This window comes from Epinephelus lanceolatus, chromosome 2 (genome assembly GCF_041903045.1).
Source record: "Epinephelus lanceolatus isolate andai-2023 chromosome 2, ASM4190304v1, whole genome shotgun sequence".
Lineage (NCBI taxonomy): Eukaryota > Metazoa > Chordata > Actinopteri > Perciformes > Serranidae > Epinephelus > Epinephelus lanceolatus.
The window spans coordinates 200,504-220,445 of record NC_135735.1 but is presented as its reverse complement, the minus strand read 5'-3'; the positions used below and the strand labels follow the sequence as shown (position 1 = coordinate 220,445).

Below are 19,942 nucleotides of genomic sequence, written 5' to 3'. Positions count from 1 at the left end.
AGCTGTCAGCAGTTACTGTGATTGCTGGCCTCCTTGTAAAAAGCGGTTTGATTTGGCAGAATGACCAAAACAACAAATGAAATGGAGAAAAAAAGAACGAGAAAGCCGAACTGGACAGAAGAGCAGTGCCTGCTGTTGGCACAGCTCATGGAGGAGAACAAAGGAGTTTTAAAAGGGAAATTCGGTCCCGGGATCATGGCACAAGGCAAGAGGCAGACTTGGGAGCGCATTGCCCGACAAATCAATGCGTCGTTCCCTCTCCTTTTACGCACAAGCGATGAGTGTGAGAAGCGCTGGTACGTGCTGCAATCCAAAGCAGGTGTTATTGCGTTACTATGCTGGGTGGGAAAAGTAAGCTCATCCCTGATGAGGTCAACCACAACCATTATCCACTATCAAGCGGGTAGCGTCTTATTAAATCACTGTCGTTCAATATACGGAGAATATCTCTCCTTCCTCTCTGTCTTTCCGCCATCTTCTCTGTTTAAGACACTCTTAGGCTCCTTAAAAGTCCTCCTCCCTCCTCTTAACAGTTTTTCACCTTAGGAGCTCTCTTAAGGCCTAAGATGCTTTGTGAATAACTTTTATCTTAACAAGGGAAAATTCTAAGAAAAATCTTAGAATTCAAGGAATTCTAAGATTTTTCTTAGAATGACGTCACTAAGAGCTACTCTTAGTCTTAGGATTCTTTGTGAATACGGGCCCTGATCAGTTTTAGATTTGACCTTTGATCTGTGATGTCTGTCTCCGTCCTCTGCATGTCTCTCTACAGTGTCTCATGTTTCTCGTCTTGTTGGTGTGTTTTGTTCTTTCAGGCTTCTTTTAGCTTTCAGTATTCGTCTGCTGATGAGGTACAGCTCCCAGCATGCAGCTCTGAACTGCATCAAACCTTCTGCTTTAGCTTCACTCAGCGACTCCACCGCACATTCAGTCCACCTTAAACATCATCAATCAGTAATCAATAACTAACCCCTCACTCCGCCCTGCGTCTGGTTTTTAAACGCTGAACAACATGTTTGAACTCAGAAAGACAGAGAAGAGGAAACCTACATGAGAACAGTTTTTTACACAAACCAGAACCAAACACGAAGATGCTTTGTGTTGATGAGACAGGATGGAGATCAGAAACGAGCTGCTGATTGATCACATGGAACCAACTGTCGATCTGTAATGCAGCCTCAGTTTGGATCCTGAGTTTGTGGTTTGTTGTGTTTCCTGACAGCAGCATACGTGTCTGAACTAAGAACATTAAATATCTGTAATATCTTCCTCCTCCTCCTCCTTTTCCTCCTTTTCCTCTTCCTCTGTCAGCTGACACAAAACAACATGATTCACAGATATGGCTCTTTGATACTTTCTCAGGATCCATCTGAAGTTACTAATCAGCAGCTTATTCGAGAACATTTCAGACTCTGGGACAATTCAAAGGACTTCACAGAGAAATTAAAAAAAAGCTTTGAATTTTGTTTGTTTTTTATATTTATTTTGACAGTGCTGATTCAGTGCCTTTGTGTTTTTAAGATGCGTCTTTGCCGTCTGCCATTAAAATCGTGTTCAGACCAAAGATTCATGATGAGTTCAAACTAACTACTGTCAACGCTCTGTTCTGTAACGTAGTAAAAAGCTGGCGATTGACAGGAAGTGACCACGATAAGATGGTGTATCATCTGTAGTCAACAACTCTCTGTGCTTCTGATCTGTAACGTTGACAGGAAGTGACCACCATGAGACGGCGTATCATCTCTAGTCAACAACTCTCTGTGCTTCTGATCTGTAACGTTGACAGGAAGTGACCACCATGAGAGGGCATATCATCTCTGGTCAACAACTCTCTGTGCTTCTGATCTGTAACGTTGACAGGAAGTGACCACCATGAGACGGTGTATCATCTCTAGTCAACAACTCTCTGTACTTCTGATCTGTAACGCTGACAGGAAGTGACCACCATGAGACGGCGTATCATCTCTAGTCAACAACTCTCTGTACTTCTGATCTGTAACGTTGACAGGAAGTGACCGCCATGAGACGGCGTATCATCTCTAGTCAACAACTCTCTGTACTTCTGATCTGTAACGTTGACAGGAAGTGACCACCATGAGATGGCGTATCATCTCTAGTCAACAACTCTCTGTGCTTCTGATCTGTAACGTTGACAGGAAGTGACCGCCATGAGACGGCGTATCATCTCTAGTCAACAACTCTCTGTGCTCCTGATCTGTAACGTTGACAGGAAGTGACCACCATGAGACGGCGTATCATCTCTAGTCAACAACTCTCTGTACTTCTGATCTGTAACGTCGACAGGAAGTGACCGCCATGAGACGGCGCATCATCTCTAGTCAACAACTCTCTGTACTTCGTTCTGATTTGTAGCTTTTCAGACTTATTTTGTGGCTGAATATAATTTGTAGCTTCTTAAAATCTGAATGAGGATAGTGATCGTGAGATGCTGGCTACACTGATGAAACAAAACCAGCATCAGATGGACTGTATTCATAATCAATACGCCACAATAATATAAATAACCAGAGGAAACAGAGGGCTCGGCGGGGACGGAGCACCTGCCGCAGCAGACTTCACTACAAGCTGATTGGCTGTTGAAACAGGTGACGTGCTTTAAAACCAGCCGCCGGCCATTTGACCAGCTGAGTGTCAGGTGACATCATCAGGCGGCCCGAGTCGAGCTCAGACCGGCCAGTTCACAACACTGACACTACGTTCTGAAACGGTTTCATATCGTCATGAATCTTTGGTCTGAACTGGGCTTCAGGGAGCTGCAGGATAAAAACAATGTCCTTGTTAATCTGTTCTTCATGGCTGCAGAATTTTACTGTCACAGATGTGTGACCTTCAAACGTCCTCTGATAACGTGTTTCCTCCAGTTCTTTAAAATCTGTTTTTCTAAAAGAAAACACTTCACACATTTTAACCAAAATGTCCCCAGACTGAGACTGAGAGTCTGTCCAAGGCAGAAGGCCTCACAAACAGCTGTAAATCACCTGGTCCCTAAAACTTTAAACTCCACCCATCTGAGCCTGAGAGAACGTTGAATCAAGCGCTCCGTCTGTAGGACGCTGACAGGTTGATGGTGGCAGGAAGGAACATCTTTCATGCACAGCAGTTACCAGAGCTCACTTCCTACATCAGTGCTATGCAAGTCACTCCATCATCACCCCCCCCAGCGCCCCCCCACCCTCCCATCACATGACCTCCTGTGCCTGTGTGACCTCACTTCCCTCCTTAAAAATGGTTCTGAAGTTTATGAACTCATTTCTGTTCCAGAAACAAAACATGTCATGATATGAACCAACACGACTCTGTTAACGTTCCCATGCTTCTCTTAAAATTCATGATCTTCAGTCAGCTGATGATCGAACACAAAATGAACCTGCAGTTTTTAGTCTGAGGTTCATATCAGGTGAAGGTTTGTGAAACAGAAATGATGGTGTTAACTCCCTGCAGGCGGTGAACGCCTCTCATCGGCTCCCTCTGCCTTCGCTCCTTCATGGTGTTCCTCTCTAACTCTTCATCGCGTGACGCCGCTCACTCCTGATTGGTTTATGTTCCTCAGATGTTCATCGATAACTTCCAGACGGCTAAAGAAGCTCTGAGCGCCGCCACGGCTCAGGCAGCGGAGAAGGCGGCATCCAGCGTCCGAGGCTTCGCCCAGAAGAGTTTCCGTCTGTCCATGGACATCAAGCTGAAGGCTCCGCTCATCATCATCCCCCAGTCCTCCACCTCCGAGAACGCTGTGATGGTGGACCTGGGTCTGATCACAGTGGGGAACAGCTTCTCTCTGCTGCCAGTGGAAGGGTTCTCTCTCCCTGCCGTCATGGAGAAGATGGACGTCTGTCTGACTCAGCTGAAGTTGTCCAGGTATAAACACAGAACTCCAGAGTCCGAGAACACAGCAAGAACTTCTTGAGAGCGTTCTCCTGTCTTCTGAGTCATAACACTACTAGGTCACTAAGTTTAGCGAGCCACACTGCTCACCTGAGCAGCGCTGCTCAGGTGAGCAGTGTAGCTACTCTAATCTATGAACACAAGCGCCAGAACAAGTGTGGAGTTAAAAATAAGTATTAGTTATAATCAAAACACCATTTTCATCGTCTTATTTTTGTTCTGTGGAAAGAAAGACTTGACTCTGAATTGGTAGACATTTGACGGCAGAGAGCGCTGCTGACGCAGGTGCAGGTCTGAACATATGACCAGTTTCTGAGTGAGTTCGACTGAAGGTCTTTTTTAAATCTTCATCAGGCAGAAATTCACCCGGTTCTCTACAGAGAGGAGATGACAGAGGAACAGAACATTAAAACAGAGATGCAGTGAAGAATGAATTTCTGTGTGTTCTGATTGGATGTCTTTAAACGCACCGACAGGAAGTCACTGCTGATGAAACAGAAGCTGATTAAATGTTGAACGAATGTGATTTTAGAACCACACTGAAGCAAGATGCCTCTCAGCCCGACATCGAGATCCTCCAGCCGATCAACTTGGAGCTGCTGGTCACCAGGAACTTGGCTGCTTCCTGGTTCACCAAGATCCCTGGAGTCCAGGTCCAGGGAGTCCTGCGGTCCCTCGATGTACGTGTCTCATGTTGATTGTCGTTGAACTGTGATGTTCTTCAGAACGAGACGTTACCCAGCAAGCAATAGTCATTATTTAAACGTATTGGCTATATTTAGCTCCGATTTAGTCTAGCTACATGTAACCCAAATCTAGCCGATTTAATTTTGAAATTGATTAAATGTCATTTTCGCCATTGCAGATGGCGTGCGGTATGATATTCAATCACGTATGGAGAGTCAACAGTAATTAAAATATGTTTATCTCCATTTTTTGGACATGGTCTCTAAATAGCCGTATAATTGATGACGTCTACACTTTGGCTATGGTTAGACGTCTACCAAATTTTCACTGACAGCCCAAATTCAGCCGTGATTTAGCCTAGACGTCAGGTCTTCATGTAGACAGCTATTAGACATTTTTTAAACCAAAAAATGCTTGCTGGGTAAAGTGATCTGTGTTCCTCAGATGAGTCTGGGAAAGGAAGATCTCGGTGTGCTGATGAAGATCCTGGTGGAGAACATCGGGGAGGGGAGTAAAGAACACAGCATGGACGTCAGACGACAGGTGGTCCAAGGTAACCTGACCCAGTGCACGATAAGAAATCTGTTTCGTCCTGTCCCTTTGAGTTCTGCTGTCAGGAACAGCTTCATGTAACGCTCAGATCTGCAGACGGAGGAACAAGTTCTCTAATCAGCAGTTGTCCTCCACAGAAAAGGTAGAGTTAGCTGAGCAGCAGGTGGAGGTGGTGACATCGCGGATGGGATCTTACAGTGTGTTGGCTGCTACCAACGGGGCTCAGACTGAGAACACCATCAACGTTCTCCTGAACTTTGAAATCAAAGAGGTAAAACATCTACAAATGCTAAGATTAGATAAGATAAGATACACCTTTATTGATCCTTCAATTGAGAAATTCCAGTGTTACAGCAGTCAAAGGGAAAGAGTCAGATTAAAGATTTAAAAATTTAAAAAACTTAAAAAACTAGGCATACAAAAAAAATACAACAGCAATAAATAATAATAACAATAATAATAATAATAATGAGCAGTGGATAAAAAGTGAGCATATTTAGTGCAAAGTGAAAATTGTATGTGGAAATAAAAAACAACATGGGGGACAACAATGCTTATAGTGGTGTTTATAAAGTGTCCATGGTGTCAGTAAAGTGTCCATGGTGCAGTTTACTGTGAGCAGTGCTGGTTATGTAGCCTGACAGCAGCAGGCAGGAAGCACCTGTGATAGCGTTCCTTCACACACTTTGGGTGAATCAGTCTATCGCTGAAGGAGCTCTCCAGAGCTTTTATCTCCTCCTGCAGAGGATGGGAGTCATTAGTCCTCAGGGATGACAGCTTGGCTGTCATCCTCCTTTCTCCCACCACCTGCACAGAGTCCAGAGAGCATCCCAGGACAGAGCTGGCCTTCTTGATCAGCTTGTCCAGTCTCTTCCTATCTGCAGCCAAGACACTGCTGCCCCAGCAGACCACTCCGTAAAAGATAGCTGATGCCACCACAGTGTCAAAGAAGGTCTTCAGGAGCGCCCCCTGCACTCCAAAAGACCTGAGTCGCCTCAGCAGGTAGAGTCTGCTTTGGCCTTTCCTGTACAGTGCTGTTATGTGATCAGTCCAGTCCAGTTTATTGTTAAGATGAACACCCAGGTACTTATAAGATGTCACCGTCTCAATGTCCTTTCCCTGGATGTTCACCGGTGTTGGGGGGAGGAGTCTGTGCCTGCGGAAATCCACCATCAGCTCTTTGGTTTTCCCCGCATTGATCTGAAGGTGGTTCCTCAGGCACCAGTCCACAAAGTCCTGGTTCAGTTCTCTGTACTCCCTGTCGTCCCCATCTGTGATGAGGCCGACGATGGCAGAGTCGTCAGAAAACTTTTGCAGATGACAGGTGGGGGTGTCGTATGAAAAGTCTGCAGTGTAGAGAGTGAAGAGGAACGGTGCCAGCACCGTCCCCTGCAGGGCCCCTGTACTGCAGACAACCAGCCTCAGGCTCAGGCTGAAGATGGTTTCAACTATCCTGCACAGTTGGTCTGCACAGGACTTCAGGCGCCTGGAGCTGATGCCGTCTGGACCTGCAGCCTTCCTCGTCTTTATCCTCCTCAGCTGAGAGGTTGTGAAGGACAAGCTGGAGCAGGGGGGCTGTGTGCTGGGGGGTGGAGCTGATGAGGTGGGGGGAGGAGTGGGGAGTGGTGAGATGTCTGGGGGAGCGGGGGTGGGGGAGGTGTCGAAGCAGTGTGCCAGGAGTGTAGGTGGGGGGGAAGGTGAAGGTGAGGATGAGGGGGGTTGCAGCCGTGATGTCTGGGCCAGGGGAGGGGCAGACTGATCAAATCTATTGAAGAACAGATTCAGATCATTCACCCACTGCTGGTCACCTCTGGCCTGGGAGTCTGGCTGTTTGTGTCCTGAGATGGTTTTCAGACCTCTCCAGACTCCACTGATGTCACTCTGCTGCAGCTGTTCCTCCATCTTCTTTCTATATCCTTCCTTTCCCCACCTGATGTTTCTCCGTAGCTCCTTCTGCACGGCCTTCAGCTCCTCCTTGTTTCCAGAGTTAAAAATTCTCCGCTTCTCCTTCAGGAGAGCTTTTAACTCTGGAGTAATCCAGGGTTTGGTGTTGGAGAAGTAGCATACAGTCCTGGTGGGTACGGTGCTTTCCACACAGAAGTTAATATAGTCCGTAATGCATGATGTCATACTGTCAATGTCCTCTCCATGGGAATCACTGAGTACCTGCCACACAGTGGTCTCGAAGCAGTCTTTCAGGGCCTCCTCGGCCTCCTCAGACCACCTCTTCACAGTGTGGGTGGTTGCTGGTTCTCTCTGCACCAGAGGTCTGTAGACAGGCAGAAGACGAACCAGGTTGTGATCAGCTCTTCCCAGGGGGGGCAGGGGGGGTGAGTGGTATGCCTCCTTGGTGTTGGCATAAAATAAATCCAGTGTTTTATTGTCTCTGGTGTGGCAGGAAACATACTGGATGAAGGTGGGCAGGGTGGTGGATGGACAGGCGTGGTTGAAGTCCCCAGAGATCAGAAGGAGGGCCTGAGGGTGCTGTGTTTGCAGCCTACTTGTAACAGAGTGGAGAACGTCACAAGCAGACTCAGCCTTTGCAGACGGGGGGACATACACTGCTACAATAATGACATGAGAAAACTCCCTGGGTAGATAATATGGTCTCATGCCAACAGCCAGCAGCTCAATGTCCCTGCAGCAATGCTGTTCCTTGATAGTGATGTGCCCAGAGTTACACCATCTATCATTCACAAACACAGCCAGCCCCCCTCCTTTCCTCTTACTGCTGTCCGCTGTCCTGTCAAGCCTGATGAGCTGGAATCTGTCCAGCACCAGAGTCACCGCCGACAGCTCGTCCATCTTGTTGGGGAGCGATCTTACGTTCCCCATAACGACAGACGGGAGGACAGGTTTGTAACGTCTCCTCTGGTATTGGTGCTGCACTCTGGCGTGACAACCCTGTCACCTTCTCCGCAGCTTGCGGGGAATATCGTGCCTCTCCTTGGGCTGCACCCCCATGGGTCGTAGCGCTAACAGCTGTTCCCGGGTGTAAACAATGGAGCCACGGCTGTATGCCTGATCCCCGCACACGATCGTGTCCATAGAAAAATAGGAGAGAGACAGCTGTGAAGAAAGTGGTCTTCGTCTCCATACCAAAACAAAAGTGCTAACTAGTTAAACTGATAAAAACTCAAAGTAAAAAAGTTAAAAAGAAAAAAAATTGATCTCTCTGACAAAAGCTCAACGGTGAACAGGAGCTGTAACAGGCGTCCGCACTGGGGGCGCCATCTTGTCAAAAAAGCTGTGAGAACTATTGTGACTATTCTGCTTCACAAAATACGATCAGGTCTGTGTTCTGGGCTGTCAGCCACGGCTCCGCCCACAAAACCATAGAACCAAAGTACTGCTGTTCCTCCTCCAGCACCTTAAATCTGGGGAACATCAGAACCTCTAAAACTAAAAGATGGAACTCAGGATACTGTAGCTGCAGGTCCGATCAGAAGCCACCATGGTTCTGCTGATTGCTCAGAGTCTGTTTCCTGTTTTCTCCTGCAGGTGCTGCTGACCCTGAAGAAACCCAGAGAACAAGTGGAGGAACCGTTCCTGGTCTTTCATGTGGCTCAGCTGGGCATCAGCACCAAAGTCAGGAAGTATGACATGTGTGCCACAACCTTCATCAACAAGATCACCATGAGGTGCCTCGAGTTCAAAGGTCAGGAGCTCTGAGAAAGCTTTGTTCTCACATCATGGTGTTCTCTGCAGTGTTCTCTGCAGTGTTCTGTGTAGTGTTCAGTTCAATTCAATTCAATTTTATTTATGAAGCCCAATATCACAAATCACAATTTACCTCACAGGGCTTTACAGTTCTCTGTAGTGTACTGTAGTGTTCTCTGTAGTGTTCTGTAGTGTTCTGTGAAGTGTTCTGTATAGTGTACTGTAGTGTTCTCTGTAGTGTTCTGTAGTGTTCTGTGAAGTGTTCTGTATAGTGTACTGTGGTGTTCTCTGTAGTGTACTGTAGTGTTCTGTAGTGTTCTCTGTATTGTACTGTAGTGTTCTCTGTAGTGTTTTCTGCAGTGTTCCTTGTAGTGTAGTGTAGTGTTCTCTGTAGTGTACTGTAGTGTTCTCTGTAGTGTTCTGTAGTGTTCTGTGAAGTGTTCTGTATAGTGTACTGTAGTGTTCTCTGTAGTGTTCTGTAGTGTTCTGTGAAGTGTTCTGTATAGTGTACTGTGGTGTTCTCTGTAGTGTACTGTAGTGTTCTGTAGTGTTCTCTGTATTGTACTGTAGTGTTCTCTGTAGTGTTTTCTGCAGTGTTCCTTGTAGTGTAGTGTAGTGTTCTCTGTAGTGTAGTGTAGTGTTCTCTGTATTGTAGTGTAGTCTAGTGTAGTGTAGTGTTCTCTGTAGTGTAGTGTAGTGTAGTGTTCTCTGTAGTGTAGTGTAGTGTAGTGTTCTCTGTAGTGTAGTCTAGTGTACTGTAGTGTTCTCTGTAGTGTAGTCTAGTGTAGTGTAGTGTTCTCTGTAGTGTAGTCTAGTGTAGTGTAGTGTTCTCTGTATTGTATTGTAGTGTAGTGTAGTGTTCTCTGTAGTGTAATCTACTGTACTGTAGTGTTCTCTGTAGTGTAGTCTAGTGTAGTGTAGTGTTCTCTGTATTGTATTGTAGTGTAGTGTAGTGTTCTCTGTAGTGTAGTCTAGTGTAGTGTAGTGTTCTCTGTATTGTATTGTAGTGTAGTGTAGTGTTCTCTGTAGTGTAGTCTAGTGTACTGTAGTGTTCTCTGTAGTGTAGCGTAGTGTTCTCTGTATTGTATTGTAGTGTAGTGTAGTGTAGTGTTCTCTGTAGTGTAGTCTAGTGTACTGTAGTGTTCTCTGTAGTGTAGTCTAGTGTAGTGTAGTGTAGTGTTCTCTGTATTGTATTGTAGTGTAGTGTAGTGTAGTGTTCTCTGTATTGTAGTGTAGTCTAGTGTAGTGTTCTCTGTAGTGTAGTCTAGTGTAGTGTCGTGTTCTCTGTATTGTAGTGTAGTGTAGTGTAGTGTAGTGTTCTCTGTATTGTAGTGTAGTCTAGTGTAGTGTTCTCTGTAGTGTAGTCTAGTGTAGTGTCGTGTTCTCTGTATTGTAGTGTAGTGTAGTGTAGTGTTCTCTGTAGTGTAGGGTAGTGTACTGTAGTGTTCTCTGTAGTGTAGTGTAGTGTAGTGTTCTCTGTAGTGTAGTGTTCTCTGTAGTGTAGTGTAGTGTACTGTAGTGTTCTCTGTAGTGTAGTCTAGTGTACTGTAGTGTTCTCTGTATTGTATTGTAGTGTAGTGTAGTGTCGTGTTCTCTGTATTGTAGTGTAGTCTAGTGTAGTGTCGTGTTCTCTGTATTGTAGTGTAGTGTAGTGTTCTCTGTAGTGTAGTCTAGTGTAGTGTTCTCTGTAGTGTAGTGTAGTGTACTGTAGTGTTCTCTGTAGTGTAGTGTTCTCTGTAGTGTAGTGTAGTCTAGTGTACTGTAGTGTTCTCTGTAGTGTAGTCTAGTGTACTGTAGTGTTCTCTGTAGTGTAGTCTAGTGTAGTGTAGTGTTCTCTGTATTGTATTGTAGTGTAGTGTCATGTTCTCTGTATTGTAGTGTAGTCTAGTGTAGTGTTCTCTGTAGTGTAGTGTAGTGTTCTCTGTATTGTATTATAGTGTAGTGTAGTGTCGTGTTCTCTGTATTGTAGTGTAGTGTCGTGTTCTCTGTATTGTAGTGTAGTGTCGTGTTCTCTGTAGTGTAGTCTAGTGTAGTGTTCTCTGTAGTGTAGTGTAGTGTACTGTAGTGTTCTCTGTAGTGTAGTGTAGTGTAGTGTTCTCTGTAGTGTAGTGTAGTGTACTGTAGTGTTCTCTGTAGTGTAGTCTAGTGTACTGTAGTGTTCTCTGTAGTGTAGTGTAGTGTACTGTAGTGTTCTCTGTAGTGTAGTCTAGTGTACTGTAGTGTTCTCTGTATTGTAGTGTAGTCTAGTGTAGTGTTCTCTGTAGTGTAGTGTAGTGTTCTCTGTATTGTATTATAGTGTAGTGTAGTGTCGTGTTCTCTGTATTGTAGTGTAGTGTCGTGTTCTCTGTATTGTAGTGTAGTGTCGTGTTCTCTGTAGTGTAGTCTAGTGTAGTGTTCTCTGTAGTGTAGTGTAGTGTACTGTAGTGTTCTCTGTAGTGTAGTGTAGTGTAGTGTTCTCTGTAGTGTAGTGTAGTGTACTGTAGTGTTCTCTGTAGTGTAGTCTAGTGTACTGTAGTGTTCTCTGTAGTGTAGTGTAGTGTAGTGTTCTCTGTAGTGTAGTGTAGTGTAGTGTAGTGTTCTCTGTAGTGTAGTCTAGTGTACTGTAGTGTTCTCTGTAGTGTAGTGTAGTGTACTGTAGTGTTCTCTGTAGTGTAGTCTAGTGTACTGTAGTGTTCTCTGTAGTGTAGTGTAGTGTAGTGTTCTCTGTAGTGTAGTGTAGTGTACTGTAGTGTTCTCTGTAGTGTAGTGTAGTGTAGTGTTCTCTGTAGTGTAGTCTAGTGTAGTGTAGTGTTCTCTGTAGTGTACTGTAGTGTACTGTAGTGTAGTGTAGTGTAGTGTAGTGTAGTGTTCTCTGTATTGTAGTGTAGTCTAGTGTAGTGTAGTGTTCTCTGTAGTGTAGTGTAGTGTAGTGTAGTGTTCTCTGTATTGTATTGTAGTGTAGTGTAGTGTTCTCTGTATTGTATTGTAGTGTAGTGTTCTCTGTAGTGTAGTGTAGTGTACTGTAGTGTTCTCTGTAGTGTAGTCTAGTGTACTGTAGTGTTCTCTGTAGTGTAGTCTAGTGTAGTGTAGTGTTCTCTGTATTGTATTGTAGTGTAGTGTAGTGTTCTCTGTATTGTATTGTAGTGTAGTCTAGTGTAGTGTAGTGTTTTCTGTATTGTAGTGTAGTCTAGTGTAGTGTCGTGTTCTCTGTATTGTAGTGTAGTGTAGTGTAGTGTTCTCTGTAGTGTAGTGTTCTCTGTAGTGTGGTGTAGTGTTCTCTGTAGTGTGGTGTAGTGTAGTGTAGTGTTCTCTGTATTGTAGTGTAGTGTAGTGTTCTCTGTATTGTAGTGTAGTGTAGTGTTCTCTGTAGTGTAGTGTAGTGTAGTGTTCTCTGTAGTGTGGTGTAGTGTAGTGTAGTGTTCTCTGTATTGTATTATAGTGTAGTGTAGTGTCGTGTTCTCTGTATTGTAGTGTAGTCTAGTGTAGTGTTCTCTGTAGTGTAGTGTAGTGTAGTGTTCTCTGTATTGTAGTGTAGTGTAGTGTTCTCTGTAGTGTAGTGTAGTGTAGTGTTCTCTGTAGTGTAGTGTAGTGTAGTGTTCTCTGTAGTGTGGTGTAGTGTAGTGTAGTGTTCTCTGTATTGTATTATAGTGTAGTGTAGTGTAGTGTTCTCTGTATTGTAGTGTAGTGTAGTGTTCTCTGTAGTGTAGTGTAGTGTAGTGTTCTCTGTAGTGTAGTGTAGTGTAGTGTTCTCTGTAGTGTGGTGTAGTGTAGTGTAGTGTTCTCTGTATTGTATTATAGTGTAGTGTAGTGTAGTGTTCTCTGTATTGTAGTGTAGTGTAGTGTTCTCTGTAGTGTAGTGTAGTGTAGTGTTCTCTGTAGTGTGGTGTAGTGTAGTGTAGTGTTCTCTGTATTGTATTATAGTGTAGTGTAGTGTCGTGTTCTCTGTATTGTAGTGTAGTCTAGTGTAGTGTAGTGTACTGTAGTGTTCTCTGTAGTGTAGTGTAGTGTACTGTAGTGTTCTCTGTAGTGTAGTCTAGTGTACTGTAGTGTTCTCTGTAGTGTAGTGTACTGTAGTGTTCTCTGTAGTGTAGTCTAGTGTACTGTAGTGTTCTCTGTAGTGTAGTCTAGTGTAGTGTAGTGTTCTCTGTATTGTATTGTAGTGTAGTGTAGTGTACTGTAGTGTACTGTAGTGTTCTCTGTAGTGTAGTGTAGTGTAGTGTTCTCTGTAGTGTAGTGTAGTGTACTGTAGTGTTCTCTGTAGTGTAGTCTAGTGTACTGTAGTGTTCTCTGTAGTGTAGTCTAGTGTAGTGTAGTGTAGTGTTCTCTGTATTGTATTGTAGTGTAGTGTAGTGTTCTCTGTATTGTATTGTAGTGTAGTCTAGTGTAGTGTAGTGTTTTCTGTATTGTAGTGTAGTCTAGTGTAGTGTCGTGTTCTCTGTATTGTAGTGTAGTGTAGTGTTCTCTGTAGTGTAGTGTTCTCTGTAGTGTGGTGTAGTGTTCTCTGTAGTGTGGTGTAGTGTAGTGTAGTGTTCTCTGTATTGTAGTGTAGTGTAGTGTTCTCTGTAGTGTAGTGTAGTGTAGTGTTCTCTGTAGTGTGGTGTAGTGTAGTGTAGTGTTCTCTGTATTGTAGTGTAGTGTTCTCTGTAGTGTAGTGTAGTGTAGTGTTCTCTGTAGTGTAGTGTAGTGTTCTCTGTATTGTAGTGTAGTGTAGTGTAGTGTTCTCTGTATTGTAGTGTAGTGTAGTGTAGTGTAGTGTTCTCTGTATTGTAGTGTAGTGTAGTGTAGTGTTCTCTGTATTGTAGTGTAGTGTTCTCTGTAGTGTAGTGTAGTGTAGTGTTCTCTGTAGTGTAGTGTAGTGTTCTCTGTAGTGTAGTGTAGTGTAGTGTAGTGTTCTCTGTAGTGTGGTGTAGTGCAGTGTAGTGTTCTCTGTATTGTAGTGTAGTGTTCTCTGTAGTGTAGTGTAGTGTTCTCTGTAGTGTAGTGTAGTGTTCTCTGTAGTGTAGTGTAGTGTAGTGTTCTCTGTAGTGTAGTGTAGTGTTCTCTGTAGTGTAGTGTAGTGTAGTGTTCTCTGTAGTGAAGTGTAGTGTTCTCTGTAGTGTAGTGTAGTGTTCTCTGTATTGTAGTGTAGTGTAGTGTTCTCTGTAGTGTAGTGTAGTGTAGTGTTCTCTGTAGTGTAGTGTAGTGTTCTCTGTATTGTAGTGTAGTGTAGTGTCGTGTTCTCTGTATTGTAGTGTAGTGTACTGTAGTGTTCTCTGTAGTGTAGTCTAGTGTAGTGTAGTGTTCTCTGTATTGTATTGTAGTGTAGTGTAGTGTACTGTAGTGTAGTGTAGTGTTCTCTGTAGTGTAGTGTAGTGTAGTGTTCTCTGTAGTGTAGTGTAGTGTACTGTAGTGTTCTCTGTAGTGTAGTCTAGTGTACTGTAGTGTTCTCTGTAGTGTAGTCTAGTGTAGTGTAGTGTAGTGTTCTCTGTATTGTATTGTAGTGTAGTGTAGTGTTCTCTGTATTGTATTGTAGTGTAGTCTAGTGTAGTGTAGTGTTTTCTGTATTGTAGTGTAGTCTAGTGTAGTGTCGTGTTCTCTGTATTGTAGTGTAGTGTAGTGTTCTCTGTAGTGTAGTGTTCTCTGTAGTGTGGTGTAGTGTTCTCTGTAGTGTGGTGTAGTGTAGTGTAGTGTTCTCTGTATTGTAGTGTAGTGTAGTGTTCTCTGTAGTGTAGTGTAGTGTAGTGTTCTCTGTAGTGTGGTGTAGTGTAGTGTAGTGTTCTCTGTATTGTAGTGTAGTGTTCTCTGTAGTGTAGTGTAGTGTAGTGTTCTCTGTAGTGTAGTGTAGTGTTCTCTGTAGTGTAGTGTAGTGTTCTCTGTATTGTAGTGTAGTGTAGTGTAGTGTTCTCTGTATTGTAGTGTAGTGTAGTGTAGTGTAGTGTTCTCTGTATTGTAGTGTAGTGTAGTGTAGTGTTCTCTGTATTGTAGTGTAGTGTTCTCTGTAGTGTAGTGTAGTGTAGTGTTCTCTGTAGTGTAGTGTAGTGTTCTCTGTAGTGTAGTGTAGTGTAGTGTAGTGTTCTCTGTAGTGTGGTGTAGTGCAGTGTAGTGTTCTCTGTATTGTAGTGTAGTGTTCTCTGTAGTGTAGTGTAGTGTTCTCTGTAGTGTAGTGTAGTGTAGTGTTCTCTGTAGTGTAGTGTAGTGTTCTCTGTAGTGTAGTGTAGTGTAGTGTTCTCTGTAGTGAAGTGTAGTGTTCTCTGTAGTGTAGTGTAGTGTTCTCTGTATTGTAGTGTAGTGTAGTGTTCTCTGTAGTGTAGTGTAGTGTAGTGTTCTCTGTAGTGAAGTGTAGTGTTCTCTGTAGTGTAGTGTAGTGTTCTCTGTATTGTAGTGTAGTGTAGTGTTCTCTGTAGTGTAGTGTAGTGTAGTGTTCTCTGTATTGTAGTGTAGTGTAGTGTTCTCTGTATTGTAGTGTAGTGTAGTGTTCTCTGTAGTGTAGTGTAGTGTAGTGTTCTCTGTAGTGTAGTGTAGTGTAGTGTAGTGTAGTGTAGTGTTCTCTGTATTGTAGTGTAGTGTAGTGTAGTGTAGTGTTCTCTGTAGTGTAGTGTAGTGTAGTGTAGTGTTCTCTGTAGTGTAGTGTAGTGTACTGTAGTGTTCTCTGTATTGTAGTGTAGTGTAGTGTAGTGTTCTCTGTAGTGTAGTGTAGTGTTCTCTGTAGTGTAGTGTAGTGTAGTGTTCTCTGTAGTGTAGTGTAGTGTAGTGTAGTGTAGTGTTCTCTGTAGTGTAGTGTAGTGTAGTGTAGTGTTCTCTGTAGTGTAGTGTAGTGTAGTGTTCTCTGTATTGTAGTGTAGTGTAGTGTCGTGTTCTCTGTATTGTAGTGTAGTCTAGTGTAGTGTAGTGTTCTCTGTAGTGTAGTCTAGTTATTGTAGTGTTCTCTGTAGTGTAGTGTAGTGTAGTGTTCTCTGTAGTGTAGTGTAGTGTAGTGTAGTGTAGTGTTCTCTGTATTGTAGTGTATTGTAGTGTAGTGTCGTGTTCTCTGTATTGTAGTGTAGTCTAGTGTAGTGTAGTGTTCTCTGTAGTGTAGTCTAGTGTAGTGTAGTGTTCTCTGTATTGTAGTGTAGTCTAGTGTAGTGTAGTGTTCTCTGTATTGTAGTGTAGTCTAGTGTAGTGTAGTGCTCTCTGTAGTGTAGTCTAGTGTAGTGTAGTGTTCTCTGTAGTGTCCTTTAGTGTCTTCTAAAGCAGACACAGCAGTGATGTTGCTGATGACATCATATCCTCTGTTTCAGATTCGAGTGGGGAGCCGCTGTGTCTCATCAGCTCTTCAGTAGAATCTGGAGCCGAACTGCTCAAAGTGCAGTACTTCAAGGTGATGATATCATCAGTTACTTGTTGAGATGTACAGGTGTGATGTCACCCGTACAGGAATGATGTCACCTGCCAAGGCAGAGAATCAAACTGAACTTCTTGTGTGTTTGACTGTTTCTTCAGGCTGACAGGGCGGGGCCTAACTTCTCCACTGTTTATAAAAACACCGAGCAGATGATCAACGTGAGCGACACACACACTCCCTGATCTCCCTTCAGTGACGTACAGAGTTCTTTCTAAGATGGTTCTGAAACGACGGCCTGGTAAAATCACTTGTTCTCTGTCTCCAGGTGACATTCACCTCTCTGGACCTCATGCTCCACACCGAGGCTCTGCTGTCCGCCATGGACTTCCTGTCAGCGGCACTGTCATCTGGCACCATGGCGTCTCCAGAGAGAGATCTCAGACCAAAGACAGAGGACAAGACGGTGTCCACCAAGTCCAGTCAGTACCACTGTCTCCCGTAATGAGCTCCAGTCTCATCCCAGTAAAGCCTCTGTCTCCCAGTATAACCACTGTCTCGTAGTGTAACCTCTGTCTCCCAGTATAAATAGTAGTTACCTGGATGTAACTCCAGTTCTATGAGTATGTGCATAGCCCTCTAACTACGGCCTTCACCTCAAGTCTTAACCAATAGCGAAGCCCGTTAGAGGGCAGAGCACATATGAAATAGAATATGTGTCTCCCAGTATAACTTCTGTCTCATCCTGGTATAACCTTTGTCTCATCCCAGTATAACCACTGCCTCCCAGTATAACCAGTGCATTGTGGGTCTACCAGTCTGACATAAAGTAAATCTTGATGTGTCGACTTGTCTTTAATGTGTCGTGGTTTTGTGATTCCTGTCAGCTGCCTTAGTGTCACCTGCTGACAGTGACATCATTGATCTGAAGGTGATGATGACGCTGGGAGCCTTCAACGTCCTCGTGTGCGACCAGAGCTCCAACATGGCCGATATCAAGATCCAAGGTACCGAGTCAGGACTGAGTTTATGTCCCTTGTTGTCTGTCAACACCTTCGTTAACTGACCCTGTCTGACGTGTCCTTCAGGTATTAACGGCTCTCTGCTGATGCAAGGACCACAGACTCACATATCAGCCCGCCTGAGGGATTTCATCGTCCTCAACGTTGACCCCAAAAGTGTCCACAAGAAGGTCAGTCGGTTGTTTTACTGAGTCAGTGGTAAGTCTCTCGTAGAGACCACCTGATCAGAAACAGACTGAACTGATGTCTGAGTGGTTCTTTAGGACTCGTTATTGATCAGAAATATTTTCATGTGCATTTTCAGTGAAACCATATAACATTCGAGCCGAAAACATCATCACAATATTTATATTGAAGGATTTGGTCAAAAACATTGTGATATTTGATTTTCTCACATCATTGACAGTAAAACTTTCTGAGACTAATCTGGACTACCCCAGATCACCCCAGACTACCTCAGACTTCCCCAGATTACCCCAGACCACCCCAGACTACCTCAGACTACCCCAGATTACCTCAGACTACCCTGGACCCGCTCTGATGTCCTGAGTTATCATGGACTACCCTGGACTGCCCCAGGCTCTTCTGGACTACCCTGTTTGCCATAGATTTACAGAGTGCCCTTAAGGTACAAACCAGGACTACTCTGACACAGTCTGGACTCCCTCAGACTACCCTGGACCCCTGGACTACTTAAGATTACTTCAGATCAGACAAAATACCTCTGACCAGTAAAAATTCCTTCAGACAACCTCTGATCAGTCTTGGTCTGTCATGGACTCCCTCATTCTACCTCGGTCTATCTTGGACTCTGTCAGACTACCTTCGACTACACATACCACCCTGGACTCTAGGACTGCATTTAACTGTCACTGACTACCCAGGACTACCTCAGACTCTCTCTGATCAGCCTTGGTGTACCCTGGACTCCGTTAGACTACCTTGGACTACCACTGACTACCTCTGGCTATCTCTGGTCAGTCTTGGTCTATCCTTGATTCCCTCAATCTGCCTCAGTCTACCCTGGTCTCTTTGAAACTACCATGGACTACAACACACAACCCTGGACTCCAAGACTACATTATGCTACCACTGAGTACCCTGAAGTGCCTCAGACAACTTTGGACTATCTCGGACTGCTTCAGACTATCTCTGATCTGCCTCAGTCTACCCTAGACTCTGTCAAACTACCATGAACTACCGCACACCACCCTGGACTCCAGGACTACATTATACTACCACTGGGTACCCTGGAGTACCTTAGACTGCCCTGGACTCTGTCAAACTCCTCTATATATTGAGACTGTACTGGACCACCCTTTATCACTAGTGTCTCTGTCCTTCAGGCGATTTCTATCATGGGTGATGAGGTGTTTAGCTTCACCATGAGTCTGACTCCTAACGCCACGGAGGGCGCCAGTTACGCCGACACCTCCAAAACTGATGGTAGAGTGAAGCTGAATGTGGGCTGCATCCAGGTGGTTTACCTGCACAAATTCATCATGTCTCTGCTGGTGAGTTCGCTGCAGCTCTGAGAGTTTAAAGGTTTGTTTGTAATTAACGAGGTTGTTTCAGTTTGTAGTTCGTGTCCGTCCCCGTCAGGTCAGAATGAATTTATTGGACTTAATCTCCACAGGTGTGACATGTCTCAGATTATCACAGAGTCAGTTTGAATTAGTCTGTAAAAATTATTAATTTTTAATGTTCAGTTGTTTTGTTGTAATGTTGTTAATATTTTTGTTTTTGATGAAAGAAGATCTTTTTGTCTTTTCGTTAGAACTTCACCAACAACTTCCAGACGGCTAAAGAAGCTCTGAGTGCTGCCACGGCTCAGGCGGCGGAGAAGGCGGCATCCAGTGTTCGAGACTTCGCCCAGAAGAGTTTCCGTCTGTCCATGGACATCAAGCTGAAGGCTCCGCTCATCATCATCCCCCAGTCCTCCACCTCCCATGATGCACTTGTGATGGACCTGGGTCTGATCACAGTGGGAAATAGCTTCTCTCTGCTGCCCGTTGATGGATGTCCACTGCCGGTCGTCATCGACAACATGGACGTCCAGCTGACACACCTCAAACTCTCCAGGTCAGTCAGTAGGTTCACATTCTGCCGTGGTCCTGCCAGATGCCTCCTGCTGCTGCTGCCATCATTAGTCATTAGTCATACTTCTACTGTTATTATACACATATGACTATTGTCACACATGTATACTGCCAGATATTAATACATACTTTCAACATATTGTACCACAGTAGCCAGAACTATAACTATAATATTATTACTTTCATTAATGTTGTTGTAAGCTACTGTCATTACCGTCTGTCCTGCATCTCTCTGTCTCTCTGTCTCTCTGTCTCTGTCTCTGTCTCTCTCTCTCTGTCTCTGTCTCTGTCTCTCTGTCTCTGTCTGTCTCTCTGTTTCTGTCTCTGTCTCTCTCTCTCTCTCTGTCTCTCTCTCTCTCTCTGTCTCATTGTGTCATATGGATTACTGTTAATTTATTATGCTGATCTGTTCTGTACGACATCTATTGCACGTCTGTCCGTCCTGGAAGAGGGATCCCTCCTCAGTTGCTCTTCCTGAGGTTTCTACCGTTTTTTTGGGGAGTTTTTCCTGATCAGCTGTGAGGGTCATAAGGACAGAGGGATGTTGTATGCTGTAAAGCCCCATGAGGCAAATTGTGATTTGTGATATTGGGCTTTATAAATAAAATTGATTGATTGATTGATTCAAAGATCAATGTCGAGGTGATCATGTTCTTCTTGTCCCTGTAAGACGAGTTCAGAAGCTAAAGGAATAGTACTGCACACATCTTTTTTTATAGTTCTGATATTAACAGGAGAAATTA

At 44.2% G+C, this 19,942-nt stretch overlaps 1 protein-coding gene across 8 annotated transcripts in view; it reads left to right on the top strand.

Moving 5' to 3' along the window:
- Nucleotides 1-19,942, top strand: part of vps13c (vacuolar protein sorting 13 homolog C) — a 126,343-nt gene that overhangs the window by 56,982 nt on the left and 49,419 nt on the right. For 5 of the 8 annotated variants that reach the window (XM_078172938.1, XM_078172930.1, XM_078172936.1 and 2 more), the window contains 13 exons: nt 816-851; nt 3,572-3,876; nt 4,436-4,583; nt 5,035-5,143; nt 5,280-5,413; nt 8,644-8,800; nt 16,038-16,117; nt 16,240-16,299; nt 16,407-16,560; nt 16,966-17,085; nt 17,167-17,270; nt 18,447-18,614; nt 18,878-19,182. In XM_078172938.1, coding sequence (XP_078029064.1) covers nt 816-851; nt 3,572-3,876; nt 4,436-4,583; nt 5,035-5,143; nt 5,280-5,413; nt 8,644-8,800; nt 16,038-16,117; nt 16,240-16,299; nt 16,407-16,560; nt 16,966-17,085; nt 17,167-17,270; nt 18,447-18,614; nt 18,878-19,182 — 1,880 coding nt within the window. The remainder of the gene's footprint in view (nt 1-815; nt 852-3,571; nt 3,877-4,435; nt 4,584-5,034; nt 5,144-5,279; nt 5,414-8,643; nt 8,801-16,037; nt 16,118-16,239; nt 16,300-16,406; nt 16,561-16,965; nt 17,086-17,166; nt 17,271-18,446; nt 18,615-18,877; nt 19,183-19,942) is intronic. The other 3 variants (XM_078172934.1, XM_078172939.1, XM_078172942.1) reach the window with 1 other exon arrangement.